At 32.9% G+C, this 22,454-nt stretch overlaps 1 protein-coding gene and 1 long non-coding RNA gene across 3 annotated transcripts; both read right to left on the reverse strand.

Moving 5' to 3' along the window:
• Positions 1-722: 722 nt before the first annotated feature.
• LOC143078892 (uncharacterized) lies at positions 723-20,919 on the reverse strand. The gene is made up of 4 exons (XR_012979296.1): positions 20,548-20,919; positions 16,033-16,194; positions 13,723-13,833; positions 723-790 (listed from the first exon to the last, which is right to left on the reverse strand). It is a non-coding gene; the product is annotated as an uncharacterized LOC143078892 (long non-coding RNA).
• On the reverse strand, positions 2,310-6,907 carry LOC143078891 (uncharacterized). 2 transcript variants are annotated; one of them, XM_076253921.1, is made up of 9 exons: positions 6,703-6,907; positions 6,208-6,384; positions 5,803-5,979; positions 5,397-5,573; positions 4,992-5,168; positions 4,518-4,762; positions 3,971-4,028; positions 3,306-3,468; positions 2,310-2,689 (listed from the first exon to the last, which is right to left on the reverse strand). In XM_076253921.1, exons 1-9 carry the CDS (start codon positions 6,904-6,906, stop codon positions 2,682-2,684), a joined length of 1,386 nt encoding a protein of 461 aa, XP_076110036.1. In that variant the 5' UTR covers position 6,907; the 3' UTR covers positions 2,310-2,681. The 2 variants fall into 2 exon arrangements, 1 of the variants encoding a protein (XP_076110036.1); XR_012979295.1 differs by lacking the exon at positions 3,971-4,028 and having other exon boundaries at positions 2,313-2,689.
• Positions 20,920-22,454: the final 1,535 nt, after the last annotated feature.

Here is a 22,454-nt window from a genome sequence, read left to right on the forward strand (position 1 = left end):
GTTTTTTTTTATTAAGTTGTTGTCTCTTCTATTTTCATATTTTTATCTCTTTGACATACTCATTTCTATTGCCTATGTTCTATTTTCATATTTTTGTCTCTTTGACATATCCCATTTCTATTGTCTATATTCTATTTTCATGGTTTTGTCTCTTTGACATATCCCATTCTATGTTTGCCTCTTTGACATACCCTAATTCTATTGTCTATATTCTATTTTCATCTCTATGACATATCAAATTTTTATTGTCTATATTCTATTTTCGTATGTTTGTCTCTGTGACATACACCATTTCTATTGTTGATAATCTATTCTAATCTGATGTATGTGATATTTCTATTGTCTATATTCTATTTTCCTCTGATGTCTGTGATATTTCTATTGTGACAGTCTATATTATATTTCCCTCTGATGTATGTGATCTTTCTATTGTCTATATTCTATTTCCCTCTGATGGATGTGATATCTCTATTGCTATATCACCATACACATTGATATGTAATTGTCTACACTGCTAGCTATTACAGGTGCTAGTGTATGCTGCCACTTTTGTGGCCCTTATAATTAATGGCTTGCTGTTTCGTGTGAGCTCTGTTTTGAAAACTGTATTTTGACCTGTAATGGTTTACTTTTACAAATTATGACCTGGATGGAGAGTTGTTTCATTGGCACTAATACCACATCTTCTTATATCTGTAATTAAGAAAGACAACTAGATTGACTTTTGAGTTCAATATTGTATTAATTTAAAATGAATGTTCTTTGGTACTGTTTCTTTACTTTTCAGTTCCTGAAAATAAAAATAACAGAACAGAGTTTCAATGTCCACTGAGTTGCACATATTTTATTCAGCAAGGGGCAATAATTAAAAAAAGGCACTTGAATAAAATTATAAATAAAAAAGTGTGCTTGGAAAAAAACTTCTTTTTCTTGTATACGAAATATTTCAAACAGACCTTCAAGGGCATTACTTACAGTATACTATGTGTTTTATAAAAAAAATGAATCGATGAGAGCGCTTACAAGGCCATTTTCCTTTATTTAATATTTTCAAGGGCCATAACTCTTTTGAAAATAGTCAATCCGTCAAAAGTAGTGAACTTGACCAATATTATATATTGCTGATATTAAAGTATGAGTCATTCCACAGTAGTGGTATCAAAATGTGGGACAGTGTTTTTTTTTTTAAAAGTGATAGTATCATGCAATAACTGGATATTACAGATAGTTTAAACATTTAACTACATGATATTGATAATAAAAAGATAAAATAAGGCAGATAAAATGCCAAAATGTGCTTCTGAAAAATGACTGTGGGAAAGTGACGTAGGTTACATTGGTGTCCAGTAAAATGATTTAAATACACATATTTTGTAACAGTGACTATTAAGTTTATGCATTTTCAGTTCTTTCCATTGAACCTAATGCACATTTTCTCTGTTAAGTGTCTCAAGACTATTTTTGGGGGATGTTTGACTCTCTACAGTTTTGACCAAGCCTCACGAAACATCCTTATTCATGTTTAACCTATTATAAATTAACACAGAGACAACACAATATAAACTGCCTTTTGAAAACTATTTAAAGACATAGTTTTAGTGAAAAATATATGAAAAGTTATTTTTTTATGAGTATGGAATAGAAAAATAAGAAAATTTGTAAAAAATGTAACGATCATTACAATGGACACCAAAAATTGTGTCAAAACTAATATCCTAATAAAAAAAAATAACCGTCAAGTTTTCTTATATTTTGATAATGAATTTTATAGAAACTCCATCAGAATAGTTATACAAAGAATAGATATAACATCTACTAATCAAGAGGATGTTGAAATTCAATACAAGTCTAAATATTCCATGTAACAATCGTCACAAAATGTAATTGAACAGCCCCGTACAATTATAGAACCTGTATGTTTAAATAGTCATCTGAGTTTTGTAGAAAGCATCCATTGACCTATAAATGTGTAGAACTCATTAAAAAATCTTTCTTTTCAGTCTAAATCTAGGTTATTTAGACAAATTTTGGGCGAACCAAATGTCTGTTATACATTGAAACACCATAAGAATAAATTTAGTAATTAATACATTGAAACACCATAGGGGGTCTTGTAATTAATACATTGAAACACCAAAGGAGGTCTGTTTTTTTCTGTGTTGAGTTTTTTAATGTTGTCTCTATCTAGAATATCTCTTATGCTATATTGATTGATTGGTTTTTGGTGTTTTAACCACTGCATTTAGGCTTTTTTGTTGCTGCCAGTATTTATTGGAGGGAGACGGACGGACCACAGACCTTGGATAGGATATCTGACAATTTGCCTGTACCAAGTCAGGAAGATGACAGTTCTTGTCCAATCGTTTTTGATCTTATGAAATGTCAGTTCAAAATTTTTTAAGGTGGGCAGTGATTTGCATTGGTCAATAGCATGGAACCGCTGGGAGGGAGTTTCTGTAAAATGAAATCTTGAATACAGTTTTAAAATTGATTTTTAAAGGGCTACCCAGAACACATGTACATTAAAAGTACTAATTAAAACCATGAAGAGATGCCAACACAGGGAATCAAGAATAAATTATCAGTAGTTAAAACTCAAGCATAAAAATGTTAACCAAATATTTTATTTGATATAAAACTTGGAACACTCTCTGGCGGACCCTCTCTGGCACAGATTCAGTTCAAAGATCTGAAAAAGAGGAAAATGGTACAGCATTAACTTTTGATATTAACTGAACTTTTCATCATAGTATTCATATATATATATATTACATTTTGCTATGATACATGTGTGGCAAAATATCTATTTTAACCAAATTAATGTGTATGAATAAAATAACATTGCTCTGTGTGTGTGTGTGTGAACATATGAACTTTTCATTGTACAGTACAAACAATGTACATATTTCTTGGTTGTTCTCGGAAAGATTTATAACTTTATCTTCATGTACATGTCCACATACTTTGGTGAACAAATGGCTACAAAAATTTACATTCAATTGAGGTATTTGTTTCAATTGTCTCAGCCAGGACACAAATTTACACATTCAATATATATATGTCAATGTATGTGTTATAGATCATCTTGAATTTAGTTTAGGGTATAATTCAGAATCATCACTGAACATTTTTTGGAATAATAATTTATGACTTATTCTTTTTGTATGTGTGGACTTGGCCTACCACTCACAAACATGTGACGTGAACTACTTTGTCAAAGGGTGATCTGAGTTTAAACACTAAATTTTTTATATCTATATCTTTGGATAATGTAACCTATGTTTAATAAATAATCTCATATCTACCTTTGAATTTGTACATAAATCGTCTAGTTCCAATCAAACAGACATCTGGCGGGTCTATTGGTTTAACCACCTCTGATGATATTATGGAATGGCGTATTGATGCACTTATCCACAAGTCCTCCTTCTTGTGGGTGTAGAAATACACATAGGGCCACACATCAACCTAAAACAACACAGTATTGATTTTTTATTGTTCAAAAAGGTATCAAAAATAACAACCACTTCTATATCAATACCATACAGTTCAATTTCATCAGACATGTCAGATCAGCAAAAAGTTAAAGAAAATGCTTATTACAACTGTAGGCTGATGTTGTTGCAAACACCAATCACAAATAATTATGATATGTGTAAACTAACTATTTATCCCTCTAAAATTGTGTATTAAATTTAAAGATACATTTTAGAAATTTATGTAATTATATAGAAATTATAAAACCTACTACATGTATAATATCTAATTATTTGAACTGAAGATCAATCAAGAATACAAGAACCCTTTATTAGAATTCAGGGAATTCAAAAGTTCTACAAAAATGACAAAAGTATCATACAAAATAGTGGTTAATTATACATTTAGAAGTTTCTGAAAAACAATCCTAGAAAATATAACAGTATAACATAATAAAACTTTAACTTAAACTGAACAAAACTGCAATACTTACAACAGCAGGGTATGTTTTTGTCCCTTGGGCAATAAGCAAATACTGCCCACTCATATAACTAATACAATGTAAATATAAAGTTGAATAAATTTGGAAAGCTGAATTATGAACAAATAATTACTGATACTAAGTCAACTTCAATAATTTATGAACAGTTGCATACATGGTTATCAGACATATGTAGAAGCATTACTTGGACAGGAATTAGTCATCACTCAAGACATTTTATCATAGCCATCATGAGCTGATCTGCCATTATGACAACAGTGTGTCAGAAATTGTATCTAGTATTCATCCTCAGTCACAATAAGCCTTCCATCATTAAAGGACTGGACAAAGAAATAACACAACAGGTGCCTTATATTGTGCCAGAAATGCTTACCCTTCCAGAGCACCTGATTTCACTGCCAGTTTTAAGTGGAGTTCCTGTTGTTACTTACTTACTTTAACTGTTTGTAAATGTCTGTTGTTTACTCCTTGATTTTGAATGTTATTGTCTTATGTACATTAAAACAACAAATCTATTCATCACTAATATTTTCCTTACCTCTGTTGTTCATTGCATCTTTTAGTGTGCTGCTCAGAGACTAAGAGCTGGTCATATAAGGGCTTCTCTTGGGACAGTACAATACTATTGTCCCTCTGTTCACTTTTATCCTGCAAGTTGGCCGTCAAAGCCACTTCAGGTTGAACTAAAGCAAAAGGATGGACATCCATTGGTTTAACTGTCATCGAGGACTGGTTATCTGTCAGTTCATCCAATAAGGAGTGTTGATCAGCTGTGGTCTCATCCTGAAAAACAGCATGAAATTGTAATGCATGTAATGGCATAAAATTCTTGCACACCTTTATTCATAAAGACAAAAAAGATCCACGTACCAAATGAAATCAATACATTAATGGGTCTAAAACAGCTTATTTAATTTTTTTTTTTAAATGAGTGGCTTCATCATTGTCCATTATAACTGTATGATCATGCCCAAAGTCTGGGTCTGCAATTTACATAATAAATTATAGATACCTTAGACACAACACTACTTTTGTTGCTCTGTTCACTGTTATCCTGCAAGTTGGACATCAGAGCCTCGTCAGGTTGAACTGAAGCAAAAGGTTGGACATCCATGGGTTTAACTGTCATCGAGGACTGGTTATCTGTCAGTGTATCCAATAAGGAGTGTTGATCAGCTGTGGTCTCATCCTGAAAAACAGCATGAAATTGTAATGCATGTAATGGCATAAAATTCTTGCACACCTTTATTCATAAAGACAAAAAAGATCCACGTACCAAATGAAATCAATACATGAATGGGTCTAAAACAGCTTATTTAATTTTTTTTTTAAATGAGTGGCTTCATCATTGTCCATTATAACTGTATGATCATGCCCAAAGTCTGGGTCTGCAATTTACATAATAAATTATAGATACCTTAGACACAACACTACTTTTGTTGCTCTGTTCACTGTTATCCTGCAAGTTGGACATCAGAGCCTCGTCAGGTTGAACTGAAGCAAAAGGTTGGACATCCATGGGTTTAACTGTCATCGAGGACTGGTTATCTGTCAGTGTATCCAATAAGGAGTGTTGATCAGCTGTGGTCTCATCCTGAAAAACAGCATGAAATTGTAATGCATGTAATGGCATAAAATTCTTGCACACCTTTATTCATAAAGACAAAAAAGATCCACGTACCAAATGAAATCAATACATGAATGGGTCTAAAACAGCTTATTTAATTTTTTTTTTTAAATGAGTGGCTTCATCATTGTCCATTATAACTGTATGATCATGCCCAAAGTCTGGGTCTGCAATTTACATAATAAATTATAGATACCTTAGACACAACACTACTTTTGTTGCTCTGTTCACTGTTATCCTGCAAGTTGGACATCAGAGCCTCGTCAGGTTGAACTGAAGCAAAAGGTTGGACATCCATGGGTTTAACTGTCATCGAGGACTGGTTATCTGTCAGTGTATCCAATAAGGAGTGTTGATCAGCTGTGGTCTCATCCTGAAAAACAGCATGAAATTGTAATGCATGTAATGGCATAAAATTCTTGCACACCTTTATTCATAAAGACAAAAAAGATCCACGTACCAAATGAAATCAATACATGAATGGGTCTAAAACAGCTTATTTAATTTTTTTTTTAAATGAGTGGCTTCATCATTGTCCATTATAACTGTATGATCATGCCCAAAGTCTGGGTCTGCAATTTACATAATAAATTATAGATACCTTAGACACAACACTACTTTTGTTGCTCTGTTCACTGTTATCCTGCAAGTTGGACATCAGAGCCTCGTCAGGTTGAACTGAAGCAAAAGGTTGGACATCCATGGGTTTAACTGTCATCGAGGACTGGTTATCTGTCAGTGTATCCAATAAGGAGTGTTGATCAGCTGTGGTCTCATACTGAAAAACAGCATGAAATTGTAATGCATTTAATAGCATATAATTGCATATTTATAATTCTTACACACTAATAATCAAGTGAAAACAAATCCATGTACCAAGTGAAAGCGACACATTAACTGTTTAAAAACCTCATCATAGATACAAGGATTAATTTTGTATCTAGCCAGACACGCGTTTCGTCTACAAAAGATTCATCAGATAGGCTGGAATCCAATAAAGTTTAAAAGGCCAAATAACTTATTGAAAAAAATGTTGCTCCATCATTGTTCATTACTGTATGATCATGAACACATCTAACATTATAGAAATATTTACCATATTATATTGGTTATTGCTGACTTCTGAATCACTGTCATCAAGTAAATCCATGACCCATGGAGCCAGCTGCTCAGATAACCCACTGATGTTTTCCAGGTCTATATCTCCAAGAGTGTCAGTACTGTATTCAAGGACATCATCATTTATGGACATCTTCAAAATTGGACAGAAATGGTTTGGAATCCAATGAGCATATGTCATTTCATCACTTCTGTTTGATGACCAGAGGATATATGCAGGTGTGTTGCTTTCCATTTCCCTTGGCAAGATTGATCGATTGAGATCTTTTCTCACATTTGGATTTCCACGATTTGGATAAACTGATTGCAGAGGCCTTCCCAAAACTGATGCAAGTGCAAAAAGCTGCCAAATTCCCATGAATTCATTTGCACTGCATACTTTCCTAATCTCTTCAAATAGTGTTCTTTCTATCAAAGATGAAGTAATTATATCTCCAGGTGTATACAGCTCTGAATACATAACGTAAGACTTTGGGAGAACAAGCGCTTCTTTATCAGATAGTTGTTCACCTCTCCTTAAATATGTATGGTCCACATATAGCGGCAAATAGCATGCCAGTTCTAGTGCAATTCTTGCACGTAGTTCTGTATGATTATTTTCCGTTCCATACATTATCACACTAGCAGACCTAGGCAAACAATTTCCATCACCAAGTACACTTGCAGGGAAATATCCTTCCTTCTTGACATCATCCGGCAACAGTTCCATGCCGAACTTGTCAATGTGTAACCCACTTCCAGAAATAGAAATGTCTTCATCTTTGTTGCACCTAAGATTTGGTATTACACTTGCGAGTTCAGTTCCTTTAATCATGATGTCATCTATTGAAGTACAACTCTTCAAAGTTTGTAATATAACATCAAAAACAGAGTGCACTTCTTCAACTGTCGTGTCTTGTCTGTTAAATTCTTTTTGGTTTGGTGAATCCTGTGATCTTTCTTGTGAGTCTGCTGTTTTGTGGCTATTTGAACGAGTTGCTCTTTGTTTTCTTGGCGTTTCCTTTAACAAACCTTTGACGTTTTTCTTGTCAACTTTCTTACTTTTTTTAGAGGTGTCTTTCTTGTTCAACTGCCTTCTTTGTGTCTCTTTTATCCAACCTTCTACCATGTCTGCATTATGACAGGAACCAGATCCTTGTATGCATGTTGAGCAAAAGCAGCTAAGTGTGCGCTTTTCTAAGGAGGCAGAATCATCGGCAGCCCTCACAGAATGAAGTTGTCTGGTTTCAGGAACAGCCTTTACATTGGTCCTCTCTGGGCGTTTTCTGTTGACATCACCTTCCTTTACTATAAAGAAATTTCTTCTAAAATGACAACATTCATTCTGTGAGTCTAGTGTTGGACGTCTTAAATTTGCCTCTGCAAAATCAAAGAATTCACTTGCATTTTTCACCATGGCTTTTCTGTTTTTTACAGCATTTGTTACAATTCTTTTAATCACCCCAAATTCACCATCACATGGTCCTTTCCCGTGCCTGCTTCCAAAAAAGTGTTTTTCAACGGGAAAACCAAAGTCTGATTTGCTGTGAAGAGCATCTGCAAATGGGGTTTTAGACTTGAACTGTGAAGCTGCTCCATCACTGAAGTGAATCTGCCTCTTAGATTTCATCTCATAGACTCTTTGTATATACTCGTTTGCCAATGAAATACAATGTTGAACATAATGAACATCATGTTTTTTGTCTTCTGACACATAGATCATGCTTTGCGTTACGACTAATTCACAGAATTTGCATCTGATGTACGCAACAATGCTGAAAAGTGTGACCGTGTCGTGAGACCAATGAGCACTTTGTGCTTCATCCTGGTATAAACATGTGTAATTTTCGGCAAAATCACTACAGAAAACAGTCCAATCAGATGGCAAATTCTGTGTCACATGTCTGAATTGGTCATGTTGCCACCAGGCAGTATTTAAGTGAGCACTGAATGGCTGTAATTCTGTTTTGAGCTCTTCCAGGAAATTAGAGACACTCTCTTTCTTTAAACTTAGAACCTTCTTTGATTTTTTTTCATTTGCATACATATATGTCTGCGTTTCCCATTTATACCATTGTATATTATGCCTTTTGTACAAGTCTAACTGGGATATAAACTTATCCACCCCACATAATTTGCATAACCTTTTGACGCATTCAATTTTGTAGTATCTAGAACCCTCTGGTTTTGGGCATACAGTTCTTGATAATAATTCATATCTGGTTTTTATTCCTTGTATATTTAAAGCCTTTACCTTATATTGAATGTTGGTACAATATTCGCACAGACAATTGTTAAAAATTGATTTACTCATAGTCTGTACAGTCTTGGGTCTTAATGCAGTGAACTTGGAAAAACTTAAAGTACATTCTTGGTTTTCTTTTAGGAATTCATTGTAGTTGTCCCTTAAACTGCTCTGCAAGATTCTTTTTGGTTCTTCAGATTTCAATGATGCCTGTTTTTTATCCGGCAGACATACAGTGTCAAAATCTTTGTAGAATTTTTCTATCTTGTCAATTGTATCTTCTGTCAAAGCATCACTTCTTTTTGGTGTTTCAGAATCTTCTTCCCATACATCTTTAAGTTTTGAACATTTTACTGCAAATTTCCAAGAAATGCCAGCCTTTCTCTTTTCAGCATCTTTAAGTATGAAGCTAGTTAAAAGTCTTCTTTTCTTTAAAACCTCCTTAGTGCGATGTTTTCTGGTTTTATGCAAATCATCTTTCATCTTGCAGATTATTTCTTGGCTTAGCCTAAGATGTCTTTTTTTTGTTGGTGTCAGTAAAAGGCCATGTTTGGTCAATGCTTCTCTTTTTCTAGGAGTTGCCTTAGCAGTCAACCCTCCAACTACAGATGCAAACTTTTCAGGTGATGAAGGTAGATGCAACGAGGCTCTGTATATAGCCTTTCTTTCTGCTTCCTTTGTTGAATACCCTTGATGAGTTTCTGTTGATTCAGCTGGCATTAGGTTTTCAGTTGTGCTCTTGGATTTATCCAATTTGTATTGCGACCGCCTTTTTTCATTAATTCTTCTTCTCTTTTGGCTTGAGTACTTCGCTCTTTGTTCTTCTTTTTTTCTCTGCCAGTATTCTCTTTGTGAACTTACTTGTGCACGTGTTTTTGGTTTAGTTTTTTTTTTTAATTTAACAATTTCCTCTGGTTTTCTTTCTTCTCTCCATTTACGTACTCGTAATCTCGTTTTTTCCCTCTGATGGATTTTTTGTTCAGAAGACCAATTTTCCCTACATTTTCTATTTCGTTCTTTTTCTCTTTCTAAGTATGTTATATATTTTTCAGGGTCTTGTTTTATTTTGTCTCTGTAATTCTTTGACCTTTGTGCAGCAGTTTTCTTTTGTGATGCAGATTCTGATATATGTATGGTATTTGTTTGGACATCATTGCTGACCTGTGGCCGCATTTGCGACCTCAACTTTAAGCGTAAAAACGACCTGAAAGAAATAATACAGTGGCATTATGCTTTCTGGTCTGTCCCGGATGTTTTTGGTAAAAGTTGTTTATTATGATGTTGAAGTCGTATCAACTTAAAACTTGGTATGTGCATGTTCCTTATGGTATGAACTTTCTAAATTAATTGTATGTTAAATAAAGGTTTTGATCTCATTCTTATGTTGTTATGGTTTACTGAACTTAGAAATGTGATAATGTAATAAACTGTTGACACAGGGATATGTCTCGCCTATATGCATTTTTGATAGTAGGCCGAAATAAAATATCTGTTTAAGGTTACATGCTTTAAAAAAATAGGGTAGGTAGATCGGTATTTCCATTTTATTTTATTTTTTCATTTTATTTTTTGTGATATGATTTTGAGTGCGATTTTGTCTTGTTTATAACAATAAGTTGCTAAGCATATCCCCCCATGTAACCTAAGTCAGAAAAAGGGCTGAACAAGGATAATATTAATTGTGTAAAAATATGCAAGTGTTCGGTAAACAGGAAGTTGTCGAGTAATGAATCTGAAAACGCATCACACGGTATAGCTGACTTATATTAACCCTTAAACCAAATTTCAGAAATCCTTGTATTGTAGTTCCTAAGAAAAATGTGACGAAAAATTTTCAACTTGGCTTTCATGTGTAAAATCAAACAAGTGTTCAGTAAACAGGAAGTTGTTGAGTGATGAATCTGAAAACGCATCACACGGTATAGCTGACTTATATATCAAACCTGAAACCAAATTTCAGAAATCCTGGTAGTATAGTTCCTGAGAAGACTGACAGACTGATGGACTGACGGAAGGACAGACAGAGGTAAAACAGTATACCCCCCTTTTTTTCAAAGCGGGGGTATAAAAATTTCAAAGTATCGGGAAACAAGAATTTTAAAAAATCTAAAAAGTGCTCACACGTTTCAACTCATAACTGTTAAGCTAGTGACCTAGTACGTCATTCTGTACATTTATATTGGAAAGGTGTTTGAGGACTAATTTTTAATTTTAGTTCATATAGTATGAAAGTAGTATATATTGTGAAAGTATATATTATAGCGGATTTAAAGTGGTTTCTTCGGTATCAGGCAATCACACCACATTTTATTTTATCCGATATTATTGTGCAAAGTTTATTTCAATAAATTTTTCCTGAAATATAATAATTTCTTTAATGCAACAAGATCTTTGTTTAAATATAAAATCTTCGTGTCCATGTGTAACAATCTTTAGGTGGACTCGTGTCTCAATGTTACAATCATCACAGAAATGACAGTATATAATCATTACAATAGTGGCAGTTCATTGGGAGTATGCAAAAATAAACTTTTGACATTTGAAATAGAGATGGCATTATAATATTTATTAAGTCTAACATAAACATGTTTATTTCTGCAATTCAAGATTTTAGTGTCCCTTTGTAACCATCACATAAAATTTTGGAGTCTCAATGTAACAATTGTGTTTTATTCTGGCGTCTCCATGTTACAATCATCACAAAAATAGTGACTATATTGTCACTTCAATATTTGCAGTGCATTTTACAAGTATGTAAATGAAAAACATTGACATTAAAGTCCATTAAAATGAAGTTGGCATTACTGCACATAAATATTTTCTAAATAAACATGTTTTTCTGCAATTTAACATGATTGTTACAGAGACGCATAATTTTGGTGTCTCTATGTTACAATCACTTTGAATTCTTGTGTCTAATTTGTAACAATCGCTACATATTTTGGTGTCTCAATGTTACAATCATCACAGAAATAGGGAATGTATTGTCATTACAATAGTTGCAGTGCATTTGCAAGTATGCAAATGAAAACTGGTGACACTAAAGTCCGTGGTATATTTAACAATTATTATTTGCTTTAAAAATTATGTGTTTTCCACAATTTTGCTTGATTGTTACTGAGACACAAGATCTAAGTGTCCGTATGTAACAATCGTTTCTTAAAACGGTGTCTTTTTGCATGATAATGTAAAAACATTTTTTTATTGTAACCGAGGGAAATATAAAGTTCGTGGATATCGATAGACTTTCTACATTTCTTCTTCATTAAACTGGTAAATATTTGCATTTTTATACAATACTTCAACTATTAATAAAAAACTGTGAATGATCGTTACTTGTGTCGATCGTTAAATTTCAGGACACAGAAACGTTACCTACCATTTCTCCGCCATATTCCATTTGTGTTCCCCGCTTGTACACGTCACTGATTCATGTGCACATGCTACGTCACTAACACAAACATTGATGATTTGCTGATGCGCAGTAAGAAAATATAGGTGAATGAATGATCGTTACAAACTGGACGCGAATGTCAGCCGGTGCATTTCAATTACGATCACGTGTCAACGGAACGTCTTTATGTTATTGTTTTCACATTTTACAAAGAGAAGACATAATTGGTGCATTTAGATATAATCGCTCATGCATGGCACCTACAATTAAAAATCCTGAGACCATTAGTTTTGGGTTTAACAGTGGACACGACAGTAGCGATCGTTTACATTAATTTGAAAACAATATTTTTACCTTTTTTGTTTATTTTTCGCCGACAAAATCGCGTATTATAACGGCTTAAACCATCTACTTCACCATAGATAACTCAATAAAACATAAATAAACAAATATAACGTATTTGTGTATAATTGAAAATACCGTACCAGAGATGTCCCAGAAAATGGCCGATTATTTTACCCTACTTCATCATAAACTGGTTTCAAAATTTATTTAAAAAAACATTAACAACCGAAATTATATCTTCTTTTATTTCTTTGATATGTTATTTAAAGCATGACATTACGAATTGACCTTAAATATAGATCAAAGACTTTGTTTTTACTTGTTTTAAATGAGAAGTCTATTTTTAGCCACTACCGTGGAATGACTCGTATAGTATAAGTTTTATAAAAATCTGGCAAGAATTGCACCTGCAAGACAAGTATAAACACCTTACAATCATTCTATAAACATAGTAATTAATGTCTGCCATACAATATGTAGTTTTAATTTTTCAATGGTTCACATTTTGCATTCTTAAACAAGTTGAAGGTTACTTTATGGTATGAATTTTGATTATTGTTCATTGCTGAACAGTGACCAGTAAATGTTTTATCTTCGTTCTTTAGTTTTTTAATTGATAGTTGTCACATTGAGGATCATACGCCATCTCCTTATATCAATATTCTAGTTCTTTAAAAACACTCTACGGTTAAAAGAAAATTATCAAATTAATTTTTCTTGTTTATTTTAAGGTACAGTGGCAAATATTTAATGTAGATATTCAAGACAACTGACAAGAACAACTTTTGATCATGTTAAATATACAATTCATAATATACGGTCTGTGATGCAAATGCTATAATTATTTGAGCTTCTCATTTCTCATGCATGTGCAGCAGAAGCAGATGAGACTGGTAAGGATTCCTCGATGCATACTTGACATCAAAATGACAGAAAAATAAACAACTGTATACATGTACAATTACACTTGAAAAAGTTTTGAATAGATAACATTAAATTATTTAAATCAAATACAATTCTACATATGAACTTACTTTGATACCAGTCTTTTTTTTTACAGGACATCTGCACCTACATGTACATGTACACCGTAGCATGTACCTCAGTAATTCTTATACTGCACTTTCCTTTCATTTGGTAACAAGCTAAAATTATAAATTTTAAGTTAATCCAAAAGTCCAGACAAAAACTAAATGTACATGTAGTATGAACTGATGCTCACTAATTAATTTACTTTTGAGTTAATGGAAACAATTTATAAACAATCAACAAATATATGTATAGCATGAACTTTTCTTATATCATGTATATATAAAAAACTATTCTTCTGCCTAAGTTTAAAAAAATCCATTTAGGCATTAACTCTGGTTTATTAAATCTTGATTTGCTGTTTCATAGGCAAAATTGTTGAAATACAACATTTATATATAAATATTAAACTCATGAACATAACATGTTGTCATTTGTGTTACCATCTGTATACTTCATGCATTTAATAAAAGAACAGTGTTTCAATGTACCTCACCAATTGATGGATATATAAAATTTGCTGTCAAAAAGCAATAACCACATCAAATAAGTATGTTCTTTTTTTTTTTAACATTTTTCATAAATTATAAAAATAATCTACAAGAAAAGTAGACATGTGTGGGATGCAATTCCTTACAAATTCAATATCTATTTCCAAGAGGCAAAACTCCTGTAAACATATTTTATTAATAGACTGTTAAGTTTCTCTTTATCTTCTTTAGTTCTTGCTCAAAACACAAAAGAGGAAAAGATTGCAAAATTTATGAGAAAGTTGTTAAAAATTGACTATAAAGGGCAACAACTGCTTAAGGGGTCCATTGAAAATTTGGTTATGTTGACCATTGTAGATCTTACTTTGAACATTATTGCATGAAACTTTTCAAAAATCAAAAATTTAAAAAATTTTGTAAAAAAAAGGAATCCCTTTAAAAAGTTGTAAACAAACTATCCCCCCCCTCAACTTATTGAAATCCCCCTTGGAGCAATAACCCTAAAACTCAATCCCATCCTTTCTTTTGTAGTATGGAACCTTGTAGTACAATTTCAGAGAGATCCATACACTCGGTGGCGGATCCAAAAAATTTCATATGTGGGGGCCCAGTGACTGCCTAAGAGGGGGTATGATCCGGACATGCTTCAGTGTTTCCCTATATAATCAACCAAAATTTATGACCATTGTAGATCTTACTTTGAACATTATTGCATGAAACTTTTCAAAAATCAAAAATTTAAAAAATTTTGTAAAAAAAAGGAATCCCTTTAAAAAGTTGTAAACAAACTATCCCCCCCCTCAACTTATTGAAATCCCCCTTGGAGCAATAACCCTAAAACTCAATCCCATCCTTTCTTTTGTAGTATGGAACCTTGTAGTACAATTTCAGAGAGATCCATACACTCGGTGGCGGATCCAAAAATTTTCATATGTGGGGGCCCAGTGACTGCCTAAGAGGGGGTATGATCCGGACATGCTTCAGTGTTTCCCTATATAATCAACCAAAATTTTCCCAGAAAAGAGGGGTGGGGAGGGGGCAGGGCTGCCTGGGCCTCCCACCTTAATCCGCCTATGAGTTACTTAAACACAAGTTATTGTCTGGAAACTAGAAACATGCTTCTTTTTGGCCTCAATTCCTGCATATTTTGGGCAACTAACCCAAAACTCTATCCCAGCCTTCCCCTTGTTATATGGAACATTGTGGTACAATTTCAGAGAGATTTATACAATTACACACAAGTTATTGTCTGGAAACTAGAAAAATGCTTGTTTTTGGCCCCTTATTCCTAAACTTTGGCCCCATGACCCCTAAACTGAATCAAAACCTTGTACTTGTGGTTTTAAACATTGTGGTACAATTTCAGAGCAATTGAAATACTTATAAACAAGCTATTATCCTAAAACTAGAAAAATGCTTGTTTATGGCCCATTTTGGGCCCCTAATTCCTAAACAGTTGGGACTTCCGACCATCATCCCCAAAATCCTCCCAACCTTTTTTTGTGGTATTGGACCTTCTAAACAAAATTCATAAAGATTTATGCACTTAAACCCAGGTTATTGTTCGGAAACCAATGTGTCTTCGGACGCTGCAGATAACGACAACACCTTACCATTATACAATCCCCAAAAATTGTTTGTGGTCGTATAAAAAGAACAAGCAATGGAGTGTATATAGAGCTTCCAATGCTATTTTCAATAAAATGGTCCAGTAGAAAAAATATTTTTTCACAGCTTACACGAAATCAAAATGTGTAACATGTAGATAGTCTGACAACAACAAAATATTCAAACAAAGTTATCCTTTTTATTACATGTACATACCTCTCGTCATAAAATAATTGCCGGCTGCTCTTTATATGCACATAAATCAATATGAAAATCTATGAATCCATCATATAATCTAGAAAGCAATGCCTGAGAGAATTCCATTCTGTTACTTAGCTTCTTCTTCTTCTTGACGTACATGTACTTCCATAGAAAATGCTAAAAGAAATAATGTAAAATGAAATGAAGTTAAAATATCTGACAAATTGCCTTAAATATTTTTATACATGTTATATATGGCAAAATTGGCTTATTTTGATCTTTTAAAACAAGACCAACAGATCTAGACTTGCCCGGAAAAAAATTATACTAGTACTATATATACATGTACATGTACATGTATAATATAAAAGTATTAAATTATTTAAATGTTCTAATCCATCTTATTAAATCCATATGCCTGTTGTATGAATTCAATGGTGTATCAAAGTGGTTAAATTTGATCTCTGACTAAATAAGTTCTTGTCATGATTTACAAATGTATAATGCCAATTTTTTTCATCAGTTAACAGTACAAATGTACATGGGCAAGGGGATAACTTAATTCAGGAGCCTGTAACTCAGTGGTTGTCGTTTGTTTATGTGTTACACATTTGTTTTGTGTTCATTTTTTGTACAAAAATAAGGCCCTAAGTTTTCTCGTTTGAATTGTTTTATATTGTCATTTAGGGACCTTTTATAGCTGACTATGCAGTATGGGCTTTTCTCATTGTTGAAGGCCGTACAGTGCCCTATAGTTGTTAATTTCTGTGTCATTTTGGTCTCTTATCATATGGACAGTTGTCTCATTGGCAATCAAACCACATCTTTTTTTTTATATTAAATAATTAGTTATTAGTGAAAATAACATGCATGTTGTTATGCCAGATAATTTCATGAGTTGTCAACTCTTCATTTCTAAAATTTTCTTCGGTAGTAACATATATTTATTGTTTTTGGTGTGCACTAGGGAATTTTTGAAACTTTATATGTGCAGTAACTAAATACACAGCCTTTATAACTAATTTTCAAATTAAATGTATACATTTTTAATCAACCATGGTAACTTCTTTAGTCGATGAGACAAGGGATTTCACTTAGCTGTAACATTTGTACATGTATAACATGTATAAGCCTAGTTATCATGGTTATTACAGACATGTATAAACATGTTTTATATGAGACAGTTTGGTAATTACTGAAAAGGAAGGGTGTGTTAAATTTTAACCTTGTCCATCCGTCAGTACATACATTTTGTTGTATGTCCCAAATAAAGGGCTGCGCTTTAGCGCATAATACGCCCGTTGCTCTTTTAACTTGTCTTTTATTGGAAAATTCCCCCTTTTTTAAGCATAAAAATTCATATCAAGAAAATGTGAAATCTGAAATTTATAAAAATTGAAAGGGAGTTTACATCAATAGATATAAACAATTCACCAAAGTTTCATGGACATTGGTGAAAGCCTTTTTGAGTTATTGTCCGAAGTGTTAAAAATCCCCCCTTTTTTATGAATAAAGCCCCATAAATCCAAAACTTAAAATCTGAAATTTATAAAAATTAAAAGGGAGCTTACATCAATAGATATAAACAATTCACCAAAGTTTCATGGACATTGGGGAAAGCCTTTTTGAGTTATTGTCCGAAGTGTTAAAAATCCCCCTTTTTTTTATGAATAAAGCCTCATAAATCCAAAACTTAAAATCTGAAATTTATAAAAATTGAAAGGGAGCTTACATCAATAGATATAAACAATTCACCAAAGTTTCATGGACATTGGTGGAAGCCTTTTTGAGTTATTGTCCGAAGTGTTGAAAATCCCCCCTTTTTTATGAATAAAGCCCCATAAATCCAAAACTTAAAATCTGAAATTAAAAAAAAACGAAAGGGAGCTTACGTCAATAGATATAAACAATTTACCAAAGTTTCATGGACATTGGTCAAAGCCTTTTTGAGTTATTGTCCGAAGTGTTGAAAATCCCCCCATTTTTATGAATAAAGCCCCATAAATCCAAAACTTAAAATCTGAAATTAAAAAAAAACGAAAGGGAGCTTACGTCAATAGATATAAACAATTCACTTAAGTTTCATGGAAATTGGTGAAAGCGTTTTTGAGTTATTGTCCGAAGTGTGGACGACGGACGGACGGACGGACAACGGTATACCATAATACGTCCTGTCCCGGGCGTATAAAAATTGGGTGGTCACTGGTGTTACTTTTACCTTTCTTCAGTTATGCATTGCTGAATTGTTATTGTTCTTTTCTCTCAAATTTAAGTTGCCTCAACCAAATGTTATGAAACTTATAAACACACCGCTGAAAAATGACTTATTTTTTTTGTTTCCGTTTTCTTATTGTAGTTTCCGTTTGTTTTGACCAAATGCAACGAAAATAACACACAATGCTTATATTAAATTGTAACACAGATCAAGTTTTGAATTCTAGAGGAATTACTTATACATTTCAAGAGTTATGCTCCTTTACAAATGAATTAATAAAATTGTTGATTTTTTGTTTCCACTCTTTTTTGAAATTTGAAGTTACATGTACATGTATACATAATGATGTTTAAATTTGGTCAGTGTAAATGAGATCAAGACAAGGTCAAATGAACCTTGATCATGTTGATAGACACAGACTTGCAGACTTATTCATGCCCTATTATAATTATTGCATACATTTTACACCAAAACCTGAACTATTTTGTATGCTGTAGTTACTACTTGTATCTGGAATAAACCTTAACCAGGCAAGGTTTGGTGGTAAATAACTTGTTGTTAGCTTTGAACTAGTTATCAGTAACTAAGAGGTAACTCTCAAATCTGGACTTAAAGAGGTTATTTTTGTTGTGCCTGTGGTGATGTATAAATACCCTGTCTGGTTTATGTTTTTGTTGGATGTCTTTTTGCTTTGTACATATCTGATGGCAAATGTGTTAACCCCTTTTCACACCACTATCCAAGGTTGGGAGGGGGTTTAATTTGGCACCAACAAACTGGTTTGACTCCATCACATCCTGTACATGCTGTATGTTTCTGTCCCAAGTCAGAAGTCTGTTATTAAGTTCATGTTGTAGTTTGTTGCTATACTAGTATATATCATGTTTGTTTATTTGTTCCTTGTTTTGTTTTAAAATCATTATCAGTCTGTAAGTTCCTTCATTTGACTTATAAAGCTGACTTTGCATTATGCACTTTGCTCATTGTTGAAGTCAACTTGTAAGATACAAATGAACATGTAGTCCAAATTATTATGACGTCTAGAAAGGCTATTTTTTAAATTATTTTTGCATTGACGCAGCCATTCTGCGACATAGATGTAAATAAAATTAAGTATAATAGCTTTCAAGACTTCATTATTATTTAGACTACATTGTACTTGTATTTTAACTTATAATTGTCAGGTTGGGAACAAACCCCCTGTATGGTGATTATACCTCTATAGAGGGATAATCCTTCTCTAGAGGGATAAAATTATCCTTCTATAGAGGGGTATTTTTGTTTGCACTGGATTTAAAGCAAATTAGGGCAGAATGGCATTATCTAGTTATATTGGTTATAATCTCTAGCATTATATGCATCAACATATGCACTTTACTAAAAATTGGGATAACCAGTTTTCTGCTAAAGTGACAAAACTTGCAATCTATTGTAAACCTATCTGAACACCTGATCAACAACAAAAGGAATATATAGTTGACCTTTAAATTTCATGTTAAATCTAACAATAGAAATTCTGTTCAGTGAGGCATAGGTGAGTAGAATTTACCTGACCATCACAGCTTTCAATCATGGTGAACAATAGATTTTATATTTGGTCAGATAAGCATCAAACTGGGCATGTGCATATTAAATTAAGTACATGAATTTGTGCATCGACTGTTCCAGGTTACTGCCATAACAAGTAGAGAATGCCATTCTGCCCTATTTTGATTTAAATCCAGTCTAAACAAAAATACCCCTCTAAAGAGGGATAATTTTACCCCTCGATAGAAGGATTATCCCTCTATATAGGTATAATCACCATATAGAGGGTTTGTTCCCAACCTGTTGGTGGCCGAGTGTAAAGTGGTTGGTATGTTTATGTCTTGTTCTACTGTCCGATTTAACAAGAAGATCTTTAGGGTAAATTGCTATGTGTTGGTGTATGATCTTATAGAATACCACTAGTCTTGTTTGTATTCGTCTCAATTCTAATGTAGGCCACTGGAGGTGATCAAGCATATTTAAGACAGAGCTGGTATTGTGATATACCGGTTCTCCGGTTTACAATCAACAGTCAAATAGTTTTTTTGTGAAAAATTTGCCACAGGAGGTTGAAATCCTATCAATGAGGGTCTATAAATATGTCAACTCGACTATCACAGTAGAGCTTCTCTCGTAGAGAGAAGCGAGAGAGAAGCGCTACTGTGATAGTCGAGTTGACATATTTATAGACCCTCATTGATAGGATTTCAACCTCCTGTGAATTTGCACACACATCTTCCTGTTTTTGGCCAATTATAATAATAAAAAAGGTGCATTATTATATTTACCATTCGTTTCCCTTTTAAGGTACATAAATGTACGTAATCCATGAAAACAAAACACTTTCGACATTTCGAACTTTCGTTGCGTTGACTTTCTCTAGACTTTCATTTCTATGTTTCGTTCCCCGGTTTCTTCTATTTAATCGACAAGTCACTCAATTCAATTTATCTGTTTATAAGTAGAAGAAGAAGTAGAATCTATCTCTGTCCATTCTTAAAACTTAAATAAACAGCTGTAGACTGCTGCAGATGATCGCGTGAGCGTCCATGGTTTGCGTCATAGTGCACAAAACGATAACGGTGAAAATATTTCCGAGTTTTCCCGGTTTTTCAATTCGACGTGCCAAGTACGTAATACGAGGGTCTGGAATCAAAATTAGGGATTTAAGAAAAGGGAATAAGAAAAAAAAAATGCAGAATAAATAATAAAAAATAAATAATAAAGAACAGAGAGAGAATAATGGGATAATCAATAAAAAAATTAATTTAGAATAAAGAACAAACTATAAAAAGTAACTTGAAGAATATTTATTCATTATTCATATTATTATCTATTAATCATAACTCATTCATTTATTTTACATTCTTATTAAATTAATTAGAAAGCTCTGCTGTTAGGATGATAGGCTTCAATACTAATTTAGACATTTTCTCCAATTTTCATTAATGTATTTTAACATTAAAACATATGAAAACATATGAAAATCATATGTTTTTCATATGTTTGTAAACATATGTTTACATATGTCATAAAACATATGTTAACATATGTTTGCTAACATATGTTTTCATATGTTTCAAATCATATGTAAACATATGATTGTAAACATATGTTTATCATATGTTTGTCCTAAACATATGAAAAACATATGATTTTCATATGTTTTTCATATGTTTTGAAAACATATGATAAACATATGTTGCAATTTTTCCTGTGTAGACCCAAAATATGGGACAAGACAGTCGAGACAGACAGACAATGCATCCCTAAGACCTTGGTCATTTCATCAAATGATGACAACTGACTAATTATTTCACACCATTTCTACAACATTTGCTAAACCTCACATCATATTCTTTAATCTCTTACAAAAGGGGTTAACAATAAATTGTCCTCATCAGAAAAAAAATCTAAGAACCTATTTTTTTTTAAAACAGTGACTGTTTGGCAAAGAGCTCTCTTTTTCGGGACTATAAATTGGATGAATTAACAGAGTAAAACAATGCAATGTTCCATCCATTAGTACTGTTGTACAAAATTAATTTGACTAAATGGAAATGAGGAACACCTCAGGTCAAGACTAATACAGTTTTACTCGGTAACAAGAAAGGAATGTATGCATGATCATTTGATTTATATCCCCATACCTATGATTAACATCAGGTGTAACAGAACAACAAGGGTGGACATATTTTTTAGCCATAAAATTCAACAAACAAATGAGATTTCTTTTGAAGTAGCATGCCCTATGACACATGCAGTTGTTTATGGCAGTAGAGAGCTATTGTGCATCTTTTGATTCAAGTTTCTTATAAATAGTTGATGATTGTGCACTAGAATAGCATCATTACATGAGAGGACCCCATTAAATACATTTAATATAATGATCAAATGTACAAAAGATAAAAAGTCAGGTTCAGACACTTATAACCTTTGTAAGACATATGTTAATTTACAATTGTGTAATAAGTAAATAATTGACTGCCTTTGATAAATCTTCAAGTAACTGGGGGTAGTAAGAGCTTTTGGTTTCTTGTAACTGGGGGTATTTATTGCTGTTGGTTAACAGGATCCATTTGGCTGCATCTGTTCAATTGGAACTATATGTTAATTCATGCCTATCATATTCCAAATATTCTGGCTCAATGAGTGAATTCACTTTTAAAATGCATAGAAAGCTGCTTTTCTGTCT

The sequence above is a fragment of the Mytilus galloprovincialis genome, chromosome 6, assembly GCF_965363235.1.
Source record: "Mytilus galloprovincialis chromosome 6, xbMytGall1.hap1.1, whole genome shotgun sequence".
Lineage (NCBI taxonomy): Eukaryota > Metazoa > Mollusca > Bivalvia > Mytilida > Mytilidae > Mytilus > Mytilus galloprovincialis.

Coding starts and splice junctions, on each gene's coding strand:
- LOC143078891 (XM_076253921.1), bottom strand. CDS start 6,906: ATGACATATGCTCATTGGATTCCAAACCATTTCTGTCCAATTTTGAAG. Junction 6,385..6,702: donor GCAATAACCAATATAATATG/GTAAATATTTCT, acceptor GCTGTTTTTCAG/TATGAGACCACAGCTGATCA. Junction 5,980..6,207: donor AAAGTAGTGTTGTGTCTAAG/GTATCTATAATT, acceptor GCTGTTTTTCAG/GATGAGACCACAGCTGATCA.